The 20,453-nt window shown below is 47.2% G+C and overlaps 1 protein-coding gene across 1 annotated transcript in view; it reads left to right on the forward strand.

The window, feature by feature from the left end:
* Window positions 1-20,453, forward strand: part of DNM1 (dynamin 1) — a gene marked incomplete at its 5' end in the record, with an annotated part of 43,750 nt that overhangs the window by 4,893 nt on the left and 18,404 nt on the right. Inside the window, 9 exon segments of the mRNA XM_008941708.1 lie at window positions 413-555; window positions 639-774; window positions 2,104-2,171; window positions 3,221-3,359; window positions 11,426-11,512; window positions 11,714-11,784; window positions 12,236-12,287; window positions 13,528-13,539; window positions 14,792-14,905. Of these exon segments, the coding sequence (XP_008939956.1) occupies window positions 413-555; window positions 639-774; window positions 2,104-2,171; window positions 3,221-3,359; window positions 11,426-11,512; window positions 11,714-11,784; window positions 12,236-12,287; window positions 13,528-13,539; window positions 14,792-14,905 (822 nt within the window).

Below are 20,453 nucleotides of genomic sequence, written 5' to 3' on the forward strand. Positions count from 1 at the left end.
CCTTGTCTTGCCACTGTTATCATTGAAGAAGAGGCTAAGACATTGTATGTCAGCGGTGTGCTAATCTGAAGACAGAACAGCCTTTACCTTGGTGTAAACAGCAAATGCTGATTCTTGTATGTGAAGATTATTCTTGGGTTGGAAGCAGCAGGCTTCTAGGAATGAGATTTCTGCACCAAACTAGAAGGTAAAATGAAGGTCAAGAGTAGAGGGGTGTAAGAGGTAGGAGCTGGGGAGGCAGGACACACCCAGCTCATAACTGATATCTGCCCTGGGGTAGACTTTATTAGGACCACTCAAAAGGGTTGAACATAGAGGAGCACTCCTATTTATTTTGTGATGCAGAGGTAGCAAACTCTTCTCAGTAACCACCTAGAGGTTCATTATTATCTTAAACCTTCTCCTTGTGCAGCAACTGACCAACCACATCCGTGACACCCTGCCAGGGCTGCGGAACAAGCTCCAGAGCCAGCTGCTCTCCATCGAGAAGGAGGTGGAGGAGTACAAGAGCTTCCGCCCCGACGACCCTGCGCGCAAGACCAAAGCTCTGCTTCAGTAAGTGGCCTCAGCTGCAGGTCCTGCCCTGGAGATGGCTACTCAGCCGTGACTTCTACTTCATGCTTTTTGTTGCCTTTTAGGATGGTCCAGCAGTTTGCTGTGGACTTTGAGAAACGCATTGAAGGCTCTGGAGACCAAATTGATACCTATGAGCTGTCAGGAGGAGCTAGGATTAACCGCATCTTCCACGAGCGCTTCCCCTTTGAACTGGTGAAGGTACTGCTTCCCTGCTGCTGAGATCCACTTGGTCTTGTCTGTCACCTCTTCTGTCTGTCTCCTTACTCCTTTGGTATCTTTCATCATCTCTCCTTCCCTTTGACTACTTTGTTTCATTTTTTTCCTTTTATCACCTCCTATTTTCTCTCTTTTATTGGAGCCTTCCCATAGTATTGACCTTTTCCTCAGTTCCTGTCCTTGTGCCAGAACTTAACTTTCTCTTCATTAAATGACAATGTTTCCTGGGCTTAATTCATAAATGCTAAAATAAATGTGCAAAATAACTTTTAATGCAAACATTAGTAAATAAATGACTGAATATTCTTGCAGATATGTTGTCAAAGCTACTTTGACTGAATTTTGCATACTGGGAATGGTGCTGAAACCTGTACTTCTTTGGTCCTGAACACTAGACTAGACCTAAAGTTGCCCTAATAGATATACAAGAAGCAGGAAAGAGGATGTAGATATATAACTTTTATTTATTCATGTTTGCGTTAAATGAATATTTTTGCAGATATGTTGTCAAAGCTACTTTGACTGAATTTTGCATACTGGGAATGGTGCTGAAACCTGTACTTCTTTGGTCCTGAACACTAGACTAGACCTAAAGTTGCCCTAATAGATATACAAGAAGCAGGAAAGAGGATGTAGATATACCTGGGAGTACTTTTGTCTGTCCCTTAGTGGCCTAGAGATGGGAACAGCATAGAAACTGTTCTACTGGCATAACAGTTGAGGATGATTTCTATTGAATGATTGCTTTCTTGGATGGTAAAGTACGCTAACCTGATCGGAAGTGGTATGGAGAAACTTTTAGTTGGAACAGATTCAAGAGCCAAATCATTCCACTCCTGGATTTTCTGCATTTTGCTTCCTTTTTTGCATTTGGATAAGATGAGGCCTTTTTAGTGAGACACAAGAGCCTGTCTTGTATTGGATAATGCATTTTTGTGTGTGAATTGGAAATCTCTTTGATGTGCACTGAAAAAACATCTGCCAAGACCTTGTGCTAAATCATGGGAGACGAAACAGTTTGTTTTAGAAAGCAGTTCAGTACTTCAGTCCTATTGCGTTATCTCAGAGAAGCTCCTTGGGAGCTGCTGGGCTTGGCATCTGTAAATGTAGGCCCTTCACTATTCATGTCTGTCCAGGGCGTCTGCATTGGCAGCAGAAGCTTTATGGCTGGACTCTCTATCCAGCTCTTGGGCTAGTATCTCATCTGTCACGTGTTAGTGCTGGCATGGGACCTCTTTGTAAAGCGTGCTGTTGTGTATCCTGGGCTTGCGCAAGTGTCGGGCAGCCTCTGATAAAATTCTCTTGCTGCAGATGGAGTTTGATGAGAAGGAGCTGCGGCGGGAGATCAGCTATGCCATCAAGAACATCCATGGCATCAGGCACGTATCATGTGCTAGGCAGACCATTGGCTGCATAGCCTTGTAAATACCTCTAGGCCTTCCGAATGGAGCTGAAGACTTCAGAGGTACGGTAGGTCAGCCAAAGGGGAGGGATGACCTCCTTGGACCGCCCTGGTGGCTTGAATTGGGGATTGGGGCAATCATCCCAGTCAGTTTGCTTTCTATTCCCATGTGAGAGTCGCAGAAGCCTAAAAGGTAAAACTGTCTTGGTGACATTTTTCTCCCTCCTTCTTGTCTTGACATAAAAATGGATGGAAAGAGGGATGCAAGCCCATACTACTCCTTCATTTAGTTAAAACTAAAATGTTGGTTGTCACTTTCTACCTCCATACTGACCAACAGTTAGTTGTCCAAAACAGTTGTTGGTACTGAGTGCCTTGTCTCCAGAGATCTGTGGGCTCACTGGGATAGTTGTCACCAGGATGTGATGGCCCCAGGATGTAGTTAGCAAACACTTGTGTTCCTTCTCAGTGGAGGTTAGCTGTTGGAGCAGAGCCCTGGGACCCTGGGTCGTGCTGCTCCTGGGAAGGCGAGAAGGGCCTGGGGCTGTCAGAGCCCTTCCTGTGCACTGGGATGTGAACAAACACTGACCCAGATTTATTTTCACTCCTTTCTTTTGCTCAGTCACTAGCTGAGCTTGATAAAGGATATCAAATGTTAATGTCCTGATCATCCAAATCTTCCAGAGAAGGCCTCCCATCTGATGCACAACTCAGCTCCAATGTGCTGTGGAGGGGGTAGGCCCTGACACCCTTAGGCCTGGTGGCTGCAGGGAAATGGCCTGGCCATGGCTGCCCAGCTGGGATCTATTTTGCCCTCAGCCTCTCATTCCTGGGAGGTGCCAAGCGTTCCCTGTTTTCCATGAACTACAGTCAGGGCTTGTCTGGGGTGCGTGACGCTCCCCAGCCCCCTGTGCTGGGTTTCAGTGGTGGTGGTGCCCACTCCAAGATACGTGTGTAACGCTGTGACATTCTCCTTGCCCCTTCTCCTCCCTCCTGCCTTGTCTTGTCCCCACCCTGGGTGTTTAGAACCGGTCTCTTCACACCCGACATGGCCTTTGAGACCATTGTGAAAAAGCAGGTGAAGAAGATTAAAGAGCCTTGCCTGAAATGCGTGGACATGGTCATTTCGGAGTTAATCAATACCGTTAGACAGTGCACCAAGAAGGTAACCAGAGGCAGCATGAGCTGGCACCTTCACCCGCTCGCTGGCTGCGGCACAGCATTGTGACCCGGGCAGGGACTTGCCTGTAGCCACACTCGTGTTTCTCACCACCTCCTCAGCATGAGAGACCTGAGCGGTACCAGCCTGGGGCCATCCGGCCAACAAGCCAAACAGGAAGGGAAGTGCTGTGGGACTTGGCCATGGCCCAGCTCCCTGAATGTTTTAGAGCTGAGGGGTGCTGGATGTGTCCCTGCCACCCCTCTGTCTATAGCATGACTCTTGATTTATTATAAGACAAAGGGTATTTCTTATGTGGCCATATTTGACTTCAAATTTAGTATTGGGATTTTTTTTTTTTTCCCAAGCCAGAAACTGGGATTGAAATCTTGTCCCCTCTGTTCTTGTAGAAGTGAGAGGGTAATCCCAAACTGGCCTTTTGGTACTGCTGGGCAAATGCATGGGGCTGAACTTCAGAGGCTGCAGCAGCTACAGCTGTGGGCTGTATTGCAAGGAAATATTCCTGTGGTGTTTGGCTTGGTTTCTGGTTGGCTTGGTCCATATCCTGTTCTGGAAGAGCAGCACATGGCTGAGGAGAAGCAAACTAGAAGTGTCCATCAACCTCTAGAGTCCTGTGTTCTCAGAGAGAGGGCTTCAGATTTTGCCCTTTGGAATCCATACGGGTATTTGTTTGGGCTAGGGGAGGGAACCTGCCTTGACTCTGCCTTTTGGATATGGCAGCTTTTGTTTCTGAAGTTGGGATTGAAAGGCAGCAAGGTAAGAAGACTTCTGCCATTCCTCTCAGCCATGGCTTGCTGCTTCAGGCAGGGCTAGGTACTGTTGAAAAGGCACCTTGGCTAGGGGGGTGGTCTGGGCACTGGAGACTGGAATCACCACTGGCTATTCAGGTGCAGGTAAATGGGTGTTGCAGGAGGTGTCTGGAGAGTCTGATATCCTGTCCCTGTGCGGGGGGAGACGTGCCCAAGTGGTGATAGTTGCTATCGCTTGTAGAAATGCCTAGTCCTTAGGGCCAGGGGCCTCTGCAGAAGGGCTCAGGCACACAGGCACATGCTTCGCCCCCCAGCACAGACTGGGAAAGCAAAGTGGATGCAGTGAGAGACTGCTCAGGTTTCTAGAGTGCTGGAGGAGCTTCCTTTTTCTGTCCTGCTGTCCTCTCTCGGGGTGTGTGACTGTGGGGAGCACCCAGAAAGTTGCCATTAGAGCCTGGCGACAGGTAAGCACAGGCCCTCGGGCTGCCAAGTATCCAGAGTTCCCTGCTAACTGGATCAGAAGGGCCCTCCTTTTTCATGCCCTCTGAAGCTTCTCTTGATTTGTTCTCCATCCATCAATTGCTATTCAAAAATCTCCCGTTCTTCTTTGTTTGCATCCTTCCCTCCATTTCCCATTTCTTTCTTTATTTCGTTTTGTTTTGTCTTTTACTGAGTTTCAGAATAGACTATCTGTTCTGACAGCAGCAGGTTCCTCAAGTGATCAGGTGGTGGGTACAGCAGGGTGGGAATTAAGGAAAGAGACCACAGGGATGGGGGATATATCAGAGATTCAGGGTTAAAGCATTCTGTTTTAGCTTAAATCCTACTGCTAAGAATTTGATGCTCTAGTAACCATGGTTACAATTTTGTATCTGGAGAAACAATGTTGTCATACAAGTGATACTGGAAGAGGCTGATTTTTTCTCAACTTTTTTTTTTTTGTGCAGATCTCCTGAAGTCTGAGAGGAGAGCAGTGTTATATTGAGTTTAGCAGGGCAACTGGATTAGTAGGAAACTGCTTCTAAGTCAGAGGATGCAAACTTGACTCTGGAAATGCCCTTAGTTGGCTCAAAAGGGTTGGTGTTGGCACCTGGAGAGAGACCCTTGGGTGAAGCTGAATCCTATAACATTACAACTCTGCTGTTTAAGAGGTGGACTAATTATAGGTCCTATAATACGTGTTGAGGAGTGTTGTAATACTGGTGTTGCTTGGGGGCTTGTGGGGGTGTGAATCATCACAGAGATATAAAAGATGAGGTGAAAGGGAAAATATCAGATTTAAATGAGGTGGTGGTGATTTATGCTAGCCCTGGATTTGCTATTAGCTGTAAGGACCCCAGGTTTGACTGTTAACTCTACCTTTAGAAAAGCAGTACGTCCTTCCCACATCAAGGGGGTACTGTCCCGTTGAGAGCACTTGCAAAGCAGTAGTGCCCCATGCTAAAACAACTCAGATTGTGTAACAAAGAACAGCCTGGGAGAAGCTCCAAAGTGTTAAAGATGTGCTGAAAAACTTCTTTGGGTGCAGGAGTCTTTAATAGGATTAATCATGGCCATATTTAACCAACTAATTTCTTTGGACTTTCTACTCTCCCAGTGGGGCCACTGAGAATACAGGCCACTTAGTATCAGTGGAAATTAATGCTTCCTTGTAAACCTCAACAGGCCTGTCTTGGGTCTGATGCTACAGGTAGCTGGGGCAGATGGGTGCTTGGTATGGTTGTGAACGCCCTGTAGCATGCTGGCATTTTCCTAAATACTGGATACATCTGTTCTTACTGAGCAAGTTAATGTTGCAGGGAAGGTGAGATGAAATACAATCCATCAGTGGAGCGGTTTGTCTGAATCCCTGAAACTGAGAGGCATCACTTCAGTTCTGCTAAAGTGAGATGCAAATGACCTTTGGAAGTTTTGGCTTGGCTCCTCCTCGGGCTTCCTGCAGCTGGAATAAGGAAAACATGAAGGGGAGGTAACTGGTGGGAGGTAAAGAGGAATGCCTGGGACAAAGAGTAATGAGACACGGTGAGCCTCTAGGAGAGCAGTGGCTCGCTGTGGCAAGCAGCTTTGTCTTAAAATCCAAAGAAGCTTTCCTTCAGGAAAAGATCACTTGATCCCTGGAGGGTTCCATCCGTTCATCTTGCTCCAGCAGCTCACCATTTCACTGGCCCAGCTGCTCCTACCTCATTCCCCTTTGCCACTTCCATTTGCTTGTAGACTCTCCTGATACTTGGCAGTGCACAGGCCCCATAGCGATGCTCACCTGGTTCAGTAAGCTAATGGAATGAACCAAAATCTCACTTCTCATTTTGCCTTGTGTTTTCTCTCTTTTCCCTTTTCCTCCTTTCTCTTTCTTCCTTCTTCCTGCTCTTTCTCTGCTTTGCTTTCTTCTTCCTCGTTGCTTCTTCCCACCCTGCCCCTGCCATGCAGAACGGGTCTCTTCACGCCTGACCTCGCTTTTGAAGCCATAGTGAAAAAGCAGGTGCAGAAGTTGAAGGAGCCGAGTCTGAAGTGTGTGGATATGGTAGTGAGTGAGCTCACATCCACCATCAGAAAGTGTAGCGAAAAGGTAAAGAAACAAACAAAACACAAACAAGTGCAAAGAAAGGTCAATGCCCACACCCTTCTCACACACTTCCATGCTGTTTCTCCACACACACCCCAGGAACTCCAGCAAACCTAGTGAGAGGAAATGGATACAAAGATACATCTGAAGGAGACCAGCAACCTGCAGGTATAAGAGCAGTTTAAAAGCAGGCCAGAGAGAGAGTGGGTGTCAGCTGATGGGCTCTTTAGCTGAGAAGTGAGCTGGGATCCAGTGCATTACTCTAGCATGTAGTTTTCCTCTCTGACTTAGTGGCATTTATCTCATTGTGGATCAAACCCTTTGCAAGACCAAACAGCTGTGCCACTGCCTGTGCATTTGGAACTTTGGCTTGTTTTTTTCTGGAACCCCCTTAAAAAATTCAGATACCATAAGAAAAGATAAAAAGCCAGAAAGACCTCACATCTTCACAACATGAATGGTCTGCAAGGTTCATCTTGGTTGTAGAGCTATGTTGAGTGTTAGCCCATACAAAACAGTTACAAGCTTGAGATGGGTGATGTTCTTCTGCAAGAAATATTGAGAGCCAACAGAAGATCACTGTCCCAAAAGGCTTGGGGAAAAGCTTTTCCAGGCATTACACCCTCTGCATCATTCTCCTGCTGATCTCTCACTCCATAGGGTATGCTCGGTGGGAAGGAGTGTGGGTACTTGTCCTTGTATGCTGTGAACCACAGGAGGAGAAACCTTGGGCTAGCAGAGAGCAGCAGCAAGTGGAGAGGGAAAGTGTCCCGAGGGACATGGAGGGTGTCAAATATGGCTTACAGGCTGGGGCAGGAGTGGGTTTGTCTCCCAGGTTGGTTTCCTCCAGGAGAGGGCACCACATGCCTCCTTAAAAAAAAAAAAAAGGCAGATGTGGCAGTTGGTGTTCAAGTTAGCAGTGAGGGGCCAGAAACGTGTCAGTGGCACAGCAGAAGTATGTTCTGGAAACCGAATTGGAAAGGGCTGTTTCATGAGTTATTTTAGGACTTGAAAATTACAAGTCCCTTCTTCCAGGGTTACAGCCAGACTCACCAGTGTATACCACTAAATTGGGAAGGAAGGGAGGATGAGATCTGAGTTCAGAGTGAAGGTGAAAGCTGAGCTAATTAGGTCTGGTTGTACTTAAGAATACGGAGCTCACATTGCCTCTGTTTAGGAGACATCTTTGACATGCCCTGAGCTCAGCCCAATCTATTTCTTGTGGGGTCCTGCTCTTGCCACATTGTGGAGGCTGATGTGGCAAGGCAGAGGAACAATTTCTCAGCCTGTTTCTCTTGTGGATTTTTTATTTTGACTGGTTTGATTGCTTACACTCTTTTCTTTATCTGGCTGGAAATGTCTGTTCTTGGTGGGTGGGGAGAAGGATCGTTAAAACATTGAGGGTATTTAATTCAAATTTCTCTACTGAACTGCATCATGACATGGTGGAGGAGCCCATGAGGATGTTCCAAAGTGATGTAACCAAAATACATGCTGTAAGGAAGGTGATAGCAGCAGTGACATTGTGGGAGACTAATGGCTATAATAAGAGCTGGGAAAGCCAGGGAGGTCAATGCTAAACAGATGAGAAACAACTGCTGAAATGAAGACCTCTAGCACTAGTGCTGGAAAATATAAGGAAGGCTTTAGTATTGCTTAAAGTCAAGTGCCTACATGTAGTGAGAAGCTTAATCTTGCCTGTATATTCCTCTGAAAGAGTAGAAGGTAACTGCCCTAGGCCGCTTTAGGACAGCAGCCAGCCTGAGATGGGTTCTGATGGCATAAGGCAAAGGGCAGTAGTGGCACAGGGGCTTTAGCTGATTTGCAGCATTTACCTTGCATGTTACAGCCCTAACTGCTTGATGTGAACTAGAGCATGTGCTATTAGGGGAGGCATCTGGAAAAGGCTACTTTAGGACTGATGCTAATTGTAAGGTAGTACCCAGACCGCTGGGTTGTGGACTGATGCTGCCTTTCAGATGACAAAACCAAACTTCTAAACTCACTGAAAGTCCTGCAAGACCTCTTGAAAGGAAGACTGCTTGGGCTAAGACCTCCTGCATTAGCGTGACAGTCCTGTAGCCTTGGTTTGTTGCTGTCCTGAACTGTTGTGTGTAACTGTTTGTGTTAGTGTCACAATTACTTCATTTCACCCCAGATTGTGAAGGAATCTTTGCTTTTGCAGTTGATAAAGCTGCATAGATGGACTAATATGAGATTATCAGTAAGAAACACAGAAGGTGGCAAACCCTTTGGTTTGTTGCATACTGTGGCAGTACAGCTTTCCTGTATGAAAAGAGGTTTATAGTTGATTCTAATGATTATTGGACAAAGTTGAGGGCTGAAGAGAAAGTAGCCATTAAGAGCTGTTCCCTGGCCTGATTCTGAGCTTCCTCCAGTTGGTTAAATGGAGAGGAGCTTCAAAATAAACAGAGAGCTAGTGTAAGAATGCAAACCTTTACATTGAGGAGGATAATATTCTAGCTAGTGTTTTTCCTAAAGCAAGAGCCTCCTGTGCCAGACTGCACTGCAGCATCTCACAAGTGCAGGAAGGTCTTGCAAGTCAGCAGCCCTTCAGCTAAAGGTTGATTTTTGTGCTGGCAAGGACTCCTGAATCTGCAAAGAGAGGGTAACTAAGGAACATTGGGACAAATCTGTTTTCAAAGAGGGCTGTGAACTTGTATTTTGATTTAAACAGGCAAATGCAGCTAAAACAGGATTGAAAACCCACTTGAGCTGGGACATGATCCCAGGCTGACAGTCTTAACCCCTTGAAGGGTCGCCTGCTCTCCTGTCTCAGAGTCATGGCATTTCTGGGTGCTGTTTGTACTGCTGGTGATAACTCCTTGCCCCTTTATGCCCTATTGCATGTTCCCTGGTGGGTGTGACATCCTGTGGTGTGTCTGTGTCTTCTTCCCTTGCCCACTCTTGCTTTTGCATGCTTGGGATTTGGAAGCTTCTGCATGGAGACTGATGCTGTCAATTTATTTTTGCACATGAATGTTGCTGGATGACCTGGGTTCTGAAGAAACCACAACTTGTTTGGCACTTTGTGTGCATTTGTACTGGTTGGGAGTGGGGTGGGGAGGAGGGTGGTTTGATGTTGTGTTTTTTGACTGTTTGTTTTTGGTTGTTTTTTTTCTTTGGTTGAAGCGAAGAAGCTGAGACTTGCTTAGAGACTTTTCCAACTTCCTGTTTTTCTGTTTGACATAACTTGCCCATCTATCCTTTGCCAACCCCTCAAAGGAAACAGGAAGCTTTCCTTGTGTGTCTGAGGCAGCAAGCTGTCTGAACCATAAAGATCATGGAGAACACCTAGTTTGTGCTTGCAAGACAAGGTGGTGGTGTGGAACGCTAATTCCACTTGTTTGTTCCTGCCTCTGTAGGACCATTGGCATTCAAAACAAACCACACATTTGAAAAAACAGGCAGTGTCCAAGCTAGTCTTCAATTCCAGTTCCAGCCCATTGCAACTGGTTTGGCTGCAAGGGGGCTGAAGATGTTTGAAACTATTTGTAGTCAGATGTTAGGAAGATTGTGGCTGGTTAGTGTGGGATCTGGCAACCAGTAGTGATGCTGCAGACTTTTTGAGCCAGTTCCTTCTAGCATGTTATAATTGGTTATGTGTACAGAACAAAAGGCCAAACAAGTTTAAGAGGAAGCGCTCATGTAAGTTGGAGGAACAAACCAAGTACAATACAGATCAGAGGCAAATGAAATTGCCTTTTTTATATACCCCCTTGAGGGCATATATAAAACCAATATTAGGAAATACTATTTGTTATAGTCAGTGGAAGTAATATTTTCTTAAAAAGGAGGGAGAAATTATTTCACAGGGGGTAGGCAAAGTGGGGAAGAAAGGGCTAGATCCTGAGAAATGTACAGTTACTGCCAGAGAAATCACTAGAGCCTTACAGATCTAGGGAAGTAGGTAGGTGCTGTATGAATCCCAGAGGGCTTCAAGGGTGCTGCTTTTGAAAGTGCTTCTCATGTATGGTCTCTGTTCTTTTGAACCACAGCTAGTAAAATCCTTCTGCTTCTCTGGGCAGGCAAGAATTCCCTCCTCAGTAACACGGCAAGAAGTGGGGTGTAGGTGTGATGTGAATATAGGCCTCAGCTATGCAATCCTGCCCCAACAGAGGTTGAAACAGTTGGATGCCTAGAGCACAATGTTTCTTGAAGTCATGTACCCCTAAGCTGGCCAGATCCTGTCTCTGCTTGTGGATATTGGTGGAGAGGGCCAGATGCTTTCACTTAGTGCCTCAGCAAATGGGGATTTAAATCCACTTCCTTGGGAGAGTTCCTATAGGATTTAGAGGTTGTAGCAGTAGGCCATTTGCATACTTAGCCTACTACAATGAGATGCTGAACATCTAGACAAAATGTTCATTTTAATGGGAAAAAAAATCAACAAACAATAAGCAGTGCACTTACATCTGGGATTAGTCAAGAGCATTATGCCAGGAAGAATGTGGTGGGTTTAGAGCAGGTCTGTGAGGCAGAACGTTGCTGCAAGACTGAAAAGGGCTTTCCTCCAAAGCCCAAAGGAAGAGAGAATGAACTTTGCCCCTAGCAGACCTTCAGGAACTTGGAAAAATCTGTCTGCAAGTCCAGCTTTCTAGAGCTTCCCTTGAAAATACCTGATTTCAGGGTCTGTGTATGCATGTATACATGTGGGGGGGCTGCTCCCCCCTTTATACCTCCCTTTCCCATGTGCACGTGTTTTCTCTCTCCTGCAGCTCAGCCAGTACCCTCATCTGCGTGAGGAGATGGAGAGGATTGTTACTACTCACATCCGTGAAAGAGAAGGCAGGACCAAAGATCAGGTAGGAGAGCAGGGGTGTGTAAGAGGGGGGACTGCACGGGGTGGAGGTCAGCTTTGAAGGGACAGTCTGGGTTAGAGGGACCTGAGCCAAGGGGTGGCTGGCTGCAAAGGGCTGAACAATATATGGGGCTCTGTCTGCCCCCGAGTATTAGCAATGTCAATCACTAACACTGGTGTTGCTCTCTGTGCCTCTGTTTGGCAGGTCATGCTTCTAATAGACATCGAGCTGGCTTACATGAACACAAACCATGAGGATTTCATTGGCTTTGCCAAGTAAGCACCCACATCCTATTGCCTCCTCTTCTCTGCATGTGTTTCCTGTGCCTCTGTCCTATAGCTGCTCCAATAAATGGATTGAAAAGGCTCTGGTGCAGATGCTGTGGTACTAAAGTATGGTTCAGCTCCAAGTATTGCTTCTTTTTCAGTGGCTCTGTGTTGCAAGGCTTGGGAGGAGTATAGGGATACTTAGAAGGTGGAGTTAGGGTATTAGGGTTGTGTCAGGGGAGAAATGAAGAAGCTGTGGAGGGTTAGTGACCCAGCTGTGGTTCAGGTGGGACTGTGAAGAAGGGTAGACCAGGCTGAAAGAGCAGATGGAAATAGATTGGGTTATCAAGGCTTGGAAACAAGTGGTGAGGGGCATGAACTCACTGTAGCAGCTGTCTTACGGGAGCAGGATTCAAGAAGAGCCTTGAGGGGTTTTGAATATCTCTGCTGTTGTTTGCAGTGCTCAGCAGAGGAGCAGCCAGATGAGCAAGAAGAAGGCAGCTGGCAACCAGGTAGGCCAAGTTCCATCCCCTTCACTGCTGCAAGAAGGATGTTTGCTACCTGGAAGCTACCAGGTGGACCAGTGCTGGGCTGGATGCAGCAGTGCTCTTAAGTTGGTTGTGGTTTTTGTATTGGTGTTTTGGTGACTTTTTTTTTTTTTTACTACTCAAACTGTTTATACCTTGAGGTCAATGTTTCAGGGTCACTGCAGTCAGAAAGAACTGAGCATGTAGCAGGAACGGAGGGAAAGTGGTATATAGGTAACTGGATGCTTGATAATAAAGATCTGGTCTTGCTTTTCTGGTAGAAGTCCCAGTTAATGGTTGTTCAGCCCTTTCAGTAGCTGTACTAACTCTTCTGCTGAGGTGAGGGGTACAGAACACTAGGTCTGAACTGTTGCAATACAGAACTCTTTTCTAGTCATCCTTCCCATCAGTGGTATCTACTTTCTGGAAAGGGATTTTAAGAGAGTTAATGGAACTCTCTTAAAAAAAAAAAAAAAACACACTTTTGGAAAACTTAACTGGAAATACTTAAGCCTCTGTACAGGGACACAAAAGGTGATTATAGACATGGTGGCACTGGGCACGTATGAGAACAACATGTGCATGAGAGAAGACAGCAGTGGACAAGAGGAGTTCCCTTATTCCTTCAGGAACTGTAAGGAGTATACATACACGTAAAGCAGCTAGTGGCACATTTGCTGGGAACGTGGCAAGGCTATGTAGGCTAGAAGATCTTGTGGAAACAAAGCTTTACAAGCAACTTCATAGAGAATGGAAACAAATATTTTTGCTTAGCCTTTTAGAGATACTCCTGTCATCCATCCTCTTCAACATATTTGACCACCTTTCCCTGCACATAAGTGTGCAGACTGCTTCAGTATGGCTGGCAGGCAGGTAGGTAGGTGAGCCGGCTGGGCTGGCAAACCATCCATTTCCTGGGATCTCAGAGAGCTGCAGGGAACCTCATTCTCTGCAGGATACCCCACAGAAGAGCTGAGCGTAAAAGAGCACAAAGGACAAATTCTGGATCTCCCTGTAAAGTGCTTTGGCTTTCCTGTTAGACTTTATTTTGGGATGGGGGTTGCTTTTGTTAACACCTGGGGTAAAAGATTTGGTACCAGCCTTCAGTTTATTTTATTTTTGAGCCTCTCTTCTCCTGCTCCAGCTTTCCTAGTAACAATCTCTCCTCTCTTTGCTCCTCTCCTGCTCTCTGCTCTGCTGCTGTTGCTATGGTTCCCCTTTGCAGGATGAGATCCTGGTGAGTAGAAGGCCACTCAGCAGGGTGTGCTAATGAACATTAATGTTGCATCTGGGAAGGCGAGAACAGTGCATAAACAAATTATTCCCTCTGCTGCTGAATGGGGAGAGGAGGGCAGCTGGCACTTAGGCACAAGTGAAGCAGAAATGAGGTGACAAGGTAGTATGTTGAGGACAAATTCATAACTGCTGGTACATCTTGTGAGTGGGTGGAGATAAAAAGCAGTAATCCAAGGATGTGCAGTTCTGTTTCACTGCCCCCTCCTGTCCACAGAGAGAATAAGACTATCTCAGGCTTAACAGTAGGAACTAGATGAAGATCCAGTGCCCCTGCTTGACCTTTACAGGGCAAATTGAAAATTAAAAGGATTGTGTACCTCTATGGTAGGCTGCTTACACAGTGCCACTCGCTAATATGCAGTGAAGTCACATGTTTTTTTAATGCCAGGTCGTTTCAGCAACCACATCCATGCAACAAGGTACACAAATGTAATGCCTGCAGATGTTTTGGGGTGTTAACAGTGCAGAAATACATATAAAAGTTAATGCATTTGAGCTGATGCATAGTTGCATTTGATTACTGCATGTGTGAGGCTCTAAACCAGCACTTGGTGAATTGGAGTTCCCTAGAGTAATAGCCTGGCTTCTTCAGACTAAACTTACAGGAACTTGTTTTGCCCTAAATTAATATGACTAAAATGCATGGGTATGCTGAAGTCCAGGGTACTAATTCCAGATGCACCATTTTGTTCTGTTATACTTAGTGTCTCCTTTTTACTAAACTCAATTCTTTTGGAGTTGCTTGCCCATCTCCTTCTTGAACCGGTTCCCCTACACCCGAGTTGAGTGAAGCACTCCACACGTGCGGTGCCAAAAGGTGTGCTGGTGTCCTGGTTTGCTCTAGGAATGGCCTTTTCTGGGTGTGTTGCTGTGATATGGTGCTTGTAGGTTGTGCCAGTGTCCAAGGTACTCTTGATTCAGTTCTTCCTGCATCTCTTTCCTCTTGGCAAAGGGTATAATGCACAGCACTGCCAGGTTCCTTCCTGCATCCTCTTTATACTATTGCTGGCCCTTTTGAGGCAAAGACCTTCACTGGCCAGTTGAGTGGGGGGCTCTTCTGGCAGCAGCAGAGAGCATGGTGTTCCTTGTCTTTCCATACCACTGTGTGTAGGGGTACCCTCTGATCTCTCCTCTGGCACCGAAGGCCGGGCAGTTAGGGCCCTTGCTAATGCTTGCTGTTTCCACCCCCTTAGGTCATCCGAAAGGGCTGGCTCACCATCAACAACATTGGGATCATGAAGGGTGGTTCCAAGGAGTATTGGTTTGTCCTGACAGCTGAGAACCTCTCCTGGTACAAGGATGATGAGGTGAGTAGTTCAGTTCTGTGAGGAGTCTCAGGCATCTGGGGAGGACAGATCCTTCAGTTCACTGGGTGTTGCAAATGTATCTTCTGGGTACTGTATGCAGCTTGTGACAGAAGCTGAAACTATCCTTGGGCTAGGTTCCCTGTTGTCCCAGCACTGTTGAGCTTTTTTGAATTGATGGGAATGTGGCTTTCTTGACACATAAAGAGCAATATTGATGCTTGAAGCCATGGCTCAGCAGAAAGTTGACAGACAATTGGGATTAATTTGACTCTTACTTGTCTCTCTGTGGCGACTGTGATCAAGGATATGATGGGTTAGTGCTAAGAACTGGACTTCTTGGTATTTGTGAGGCAGCCATGATGAGTTTCTTGAAGGAGTGTGGCAGAGGTTTTCATGCATCTCTCCTGGTCACAAGAAAAAAACTGTCTCCTTTCTGAGTACAGCAACAGGAGCTGTGGACCTGAAGCTGCAGCTCATGTGTTGGATTCTTCTAATTTTGAGTAAATTACTCTAGAACTGAAGAGTTTTAAACCTGCAAAGCAGCAATGAGTTTGGGATTGTTTTTTTTTTTTTAATGTTCCTATGTTGAATTGAAATTTAACACGTTATTTGTAAAAATGTTTGAATTGTGAATGGTTAGAGTACTGCTGAACAACCATACACTGGTGTGTGCAATATCACTGATGGGAACATGGACATACTCTGTAGAGCTGCTTGAAAGTCTTGGATGTTAGGAATTCTGGCAATGTGCTGTGGTGACTTTATGCTTTGGTGGGAAGTGATGGAAGCAGACAGAATTGTCCCAGCTCAAATAATCCCTGTCAAGAGTGTTGCTTTCTGTGCAAGACAAAGGTAGATATTTGTCTTTTCTGTTGACTTTAAATAGCGCAAGAAGAGCAGGATGGCTTTGGGAAGGGTGCAGTCAAAAGGGTTATTAGCCCCACTCAGTGTGCTGGGGGATGAAAAATGTCTGGTATGGTGCAGTCGTGTGTTCTGAGGCAACTGGGATTTCTGATTGCAGATAAAGAAACAACTCTGCCTCTTGTTGTTCGTGTCCCTCAGGTGTTCTGAGGTACACGAAGTGTGCTGGGGAGCTGCAGCCAGGCCTGGCTTCTTGTCTAGTTGGTATCAGTGGGCCCATTTCGTTCTCAGCAGGTGGAGATGATGACAAATATGTTGATGAATCAGCCTCCAAATATTGCTTTCTGCATGGAGGCTGCTGCTGGGCTGCTATGGATGAGCAGGTGGCAATTTTCTAATTAAAGAACCAGGCATTGAAATGTCTTGTGCTGAATTGATGTGTCTCTGCTGTAAGACCCCTGCCCTCTGTAGACAGGGCTGGTGGAGGAGGCTTTACTCTCCTCTAGGCTGCATATGCAGGTCGAATGGTTATAAACATTGAGTAGTTTAATCAAAGCCAGCTGCTACATCTGTATTACAGGGATGATCAGAACTCCCTGTTCTTCCCTGGGGAGTGGGAGGGAGGGTGGGAGGGCTGCAGTGGGGAATGTGTAAACTGTTGATGCATTCCAGTTGCCTGGGATGGGGATTGGACCTCCCTTCCCTCCTGAGGGTGGGCATCCTTTCGGGGGTCAGTAGCAACCAGAGGTCTGCACTGTTTCCCTTCTGCATAGCATGAGGTAGAGCTGCCTAATGAAAACAGTTCCCTGCCAGCCTCAGTCCCTTAAACACAGGAGAACCAGTGCTGATGAGGTCTGAGCTGCCTCTGAGAAAGGACCCTTTGTCCTCAACTTAGTGGGAGCAGGGGGGAAAGGGAAGCATGGTTTTTATTTGCTTCCTCCCCAAGTTCAACTCCTTGGTCACTGCCTGTTGTGAGGGAGAAAGGCAGCGAGGTCCTCCTGGACTCCATAATGGAGTCAGGCTGAAAGTTGGTGTGTTTGAGAGGCAGCTTGGAGAGCCTTGAACGTGGGGATTTTCATCCCAAAACTCAGTCCTGTGTGGAGCTGGCTCCATCCCAAAGAGCTGTCTGCAGTGCATGGTTCTCTGTCAGAGTTATCTTTGAATGTCTGTACCAGAGCTCTCCTCCTCCACCAATTCAGGAGGACGTGTCCTCTACAGCTGAAATGTTCTCATGTGTTTTTAAAGGCTATACACCATGATCTTTCTTCACTTAAGCTCTGGTAAGAAGGCGGAGGGAGGCTTTGTCTGCTCCACCCTGCACTTCTGTGGGCTCTCTTGTCCCAGTTCCCCTGTGTTCTGGCAGCTTTCCAGAGGGAGCCAGGAGGGAGCTGAATCAGCCTTAAGTGAATGAACTGCTGGTGGCAGAGCTGTGGGTGATGATGGGTGAAGGAACAAGATGAGAAGGTGTGTGATGGGGTGAGGGTGAAGGCCAGGCCAGCACCTCTGTAGCTGGGAGTAGTGGGGGCACAGCTTTGCCCTGCCCTGTTTTGCAAGTCAGGACCCAGAGTCTGTGGAATGAAGACATCTGGACCCCATTAGTGAAATACCAGTTTCCGCAGTGGTTTGTTTTTCCTCTGCCTCTGAAGAAAGGAACTGAAACTCAGAATTTCTTAAAGGGCCCAGCATTAAAGGCTAGCAGGGATCTATGGCTGCTGATGCTCTGGAGGGGCTTAAGGAGTGTGCTGGGGAATGGGAGGGGAAGGAAAGAGCAGACCAGGCGGGGGTGGAAAGTTGGCTCCCCAGTCTGCCTGGCTGCCAAGAGCATGTGTGTGTGCTCCTGGGCTCATGGGTTGTGTTTTTTTTTCCTGTCTCCTTTCAATGAGTCAAACGCTGGCCCCATGGAGAGCGGCCCCACAGAAGGCTGGCCTCCCAGGACCTGGAGACCCTCCCGAGGTTCCTGAACCCTGTGGGACTATGCTGCAGGCCAGAGGTGGGGAGGAGCTTGCTCTGGCTTCTGGAAATTTAGAGAGATTTCCTTACTCAGGGTGGCCAGTGTCGCCAGGGCTGGAGCAGCAGCACAGCACCACAGCAACCTGGTGAGCTGCTCAGCAAGCACCACAGTGGACACAATCCACGAACTTGATTTGAATAGTCCTTCAGTCTGAATCTCTAAGGAAATGCAGTGCCTGCTTCTCTGTGGGGCTTTCCCACCTGCTGGAAGAGGTTCAGTGAGCTGGGCTAGAGCTGCTGGCGGCAGGGACCTTGTAGGCAAGATGCAGTGAGCATTGTGCTCAGTGGTTCCTATCAGTGAAGCTTACTGCCTGCTGGAGGGGACCTCTGTGTCCTCTGCTCTGCAAGGGTGAGGTTTCTGCTGGAGTGCCTGTGGCTGTGTGCTGGAGTGTTTGCACAGCTGGGTAGATGGATCTATCTGCTGCTTCCTTTGGGAATTTGTGTGAATGTACAATACAGATGGGACCTTCTGTCTGTAAGCAGGTAAATCATGTACTAGAAATCTGGGGCTTGGATGAACAGGTGACTACAGGAGAAGAATATGGCCTGATTTGCTGGTGTGAAAGTATTCATGTGTTGTGTTCAATGTCAGTGTGTGCAGGAAGGGTGGGTGCACAGTTTTAGGTACTCTCAGGTGTGTGGAAGGTGCTTCATATTCTTTATTCATCATGTTGATTCCTTCTGTATCAGTTGTGCTTAAGCTCCTTCTCTGTCTCTTCTGCTTTTTCTTTTGCTTGAAGTACAAAGTGCTCCCTCCTGTCCTGGGGAGGATGTGGCCTTACTGACAGTTACTCCCTAGCTGCTTATTCTGTACCTGTTACGGTATCAACTCTAGCTTAAAAATCAATACATTAAAACTGAGATATTCGCCCTGTTCTCCCCACCAGCCCCCCAGCAGTCCATGTCCTTGAGGCTCTGCTCAGCTAGTGAAAATACTTTTGTCTTTGCTCTGATGCCCATCAGTTGCTAGAATCTTGCTGTGATGGGTCTGGCTGCAGCCAAGTTTTTGCATCCAGCTTGTTTGAAGACCGTAGGACTGGGTCTGCTCTGAGCTGCTTCCTCTCTTGCATTCATACTGCTCTCAGGTGCTCTCTGAAGCATGTTCCTCCTCTTTACATCTTCTGTTGAGGTCTTTCACTCATCTTTTTGTGTAAGTGCATGTTTTCTCATGGATATCTTACTCAGTCTTAATCAGTCCTCATCTATGCTTTCATTCACTGTTTCTCTTCTTTTCCAGACATCAAAGCAAACACAGCTTCCAGAGCATCCAAACCACCAACTTTCAATCCTTTGTAGGTCTTTTTATTAATGACCAGCATTTTTTACGATGTGAAATCCCCTTTGTCCAGTCACCTTTCTATGCTTGATCCTGACTTCTCGGGTAGCAAAGCACAGTGTGGTTCTGACCCCCCACCCCCAAGGCCCATGTATCTACCTGTGCCTTTTCCAGCAATGTTTAGCATGTGAAACACAAGCCATCCTGAACACAGCTACCCCTGGGACAAGTGCATGAAGCTGAAAGAAATAAGAAAGGGATGAGAAATGGAAGAGGGATAAGAGGGTTGTGAGCAGGCTGGTGAACAGGCAGGTAAAAGTGATCATCAGGTGTGGCTCCAGCGGGTTACATCCTCCAAGGCTGAGGGATGAGTGAGGTTTGCATGCAGCTCTCCCCACAGCCCACCCTCCCCAAGCATGACCCTCTGCCGTGCAGGTGTTGCCGTCCCCTTGCGGCACTGGCAGTGTGGTGTATCCCAGCACAGCCTAACCAATGTGCAGACTACTGTACAATCTCGTAGTCCTGAACAGGTAGTCTGAACACTGGGCAGACGGAGTGGAGCCTCTGCCATCTGCTCTCCGGCTATCAGCAGCTCATTAGTCCTTTCTCCTCCCTGCTTTTGGGATGGGGCTTTGGGGGCAGAGATGAGGTGAAAGAAAGTCCAAGTCCTGATTGAGAAAACATCCTCCTGGCAGCTGGGAAGAAATGATGTTGTGCTCTGCATGTTTCCAATTTGGAGCAAACTTCCAAACTCCCTCCTCTTCCAGGGCTGGTGTCAGGCTGCTACCTGGTTTCCACCTGGGGTATGCTGCACCTTTCTAGAAAGAGAGAAGAAAAAAAAAAGTTACTGCTGTTTGAGAAGAGATGCTGTGAAGTTTTGGCTGTCACCCAGGTGTGCAGAACTTGTTCCTTCCTTCAACTCCTTTTCCCCATGGAGCTGTATGGGAGGATTCCCAGGCCCCATGCACCCTCACCTCCTTTTGCCCAGTTCTGTCCCGTAGATCAGCCCTTTGCCTGGGGTCCGGCGCAGAGCTCAGACAGGACCAGCCTTTGCTTCCAAGTCCTCCAAAGGGTCCTTTGACCCACCTTGGCCGGTGGCCTGTGCAGCTCACCTCCAGCTACTGCAGGAGCAGTCCGCACCCCCTCTTTTTCTCCCCCCACTATGTCTGGCATTGCTGAGCCTTCCTCCCTCCCTCCTCTGGTTTTTGCTCCCTCCCTTCTTGCTTCCCTTCTGTCCTTCTGCCTCAATTGACGTGGCAGTGGAAAGCTAACTAGACTCGAGGGAGGAGCTTGCTGGCTGCTGGGAAGGCCGGAGGCTGGCAGGAAGTGGGGCTGGCTGACAGATGGGGTTGAGCAGGGGAAGGAAGGTTCCCTGCCCCGCATGGAAACTTGAGGAATGCC

This window comes from Merops nubicus, unplaced genomic scaffold (genome assembly GCF_000691845.1).
Source record: "Merops nubicus isolate BGI_N331 unplaced genomic scaffold, ASM69184v1 scaffold8636, whole genome shotgun sequence".
In the NCBI taxonomy this organism is placed as follows: Eukaryota; Metazoa; Chordata; class Aves; order Coraciiformes; family Meropidae; genus Merops; species Merops nubicus.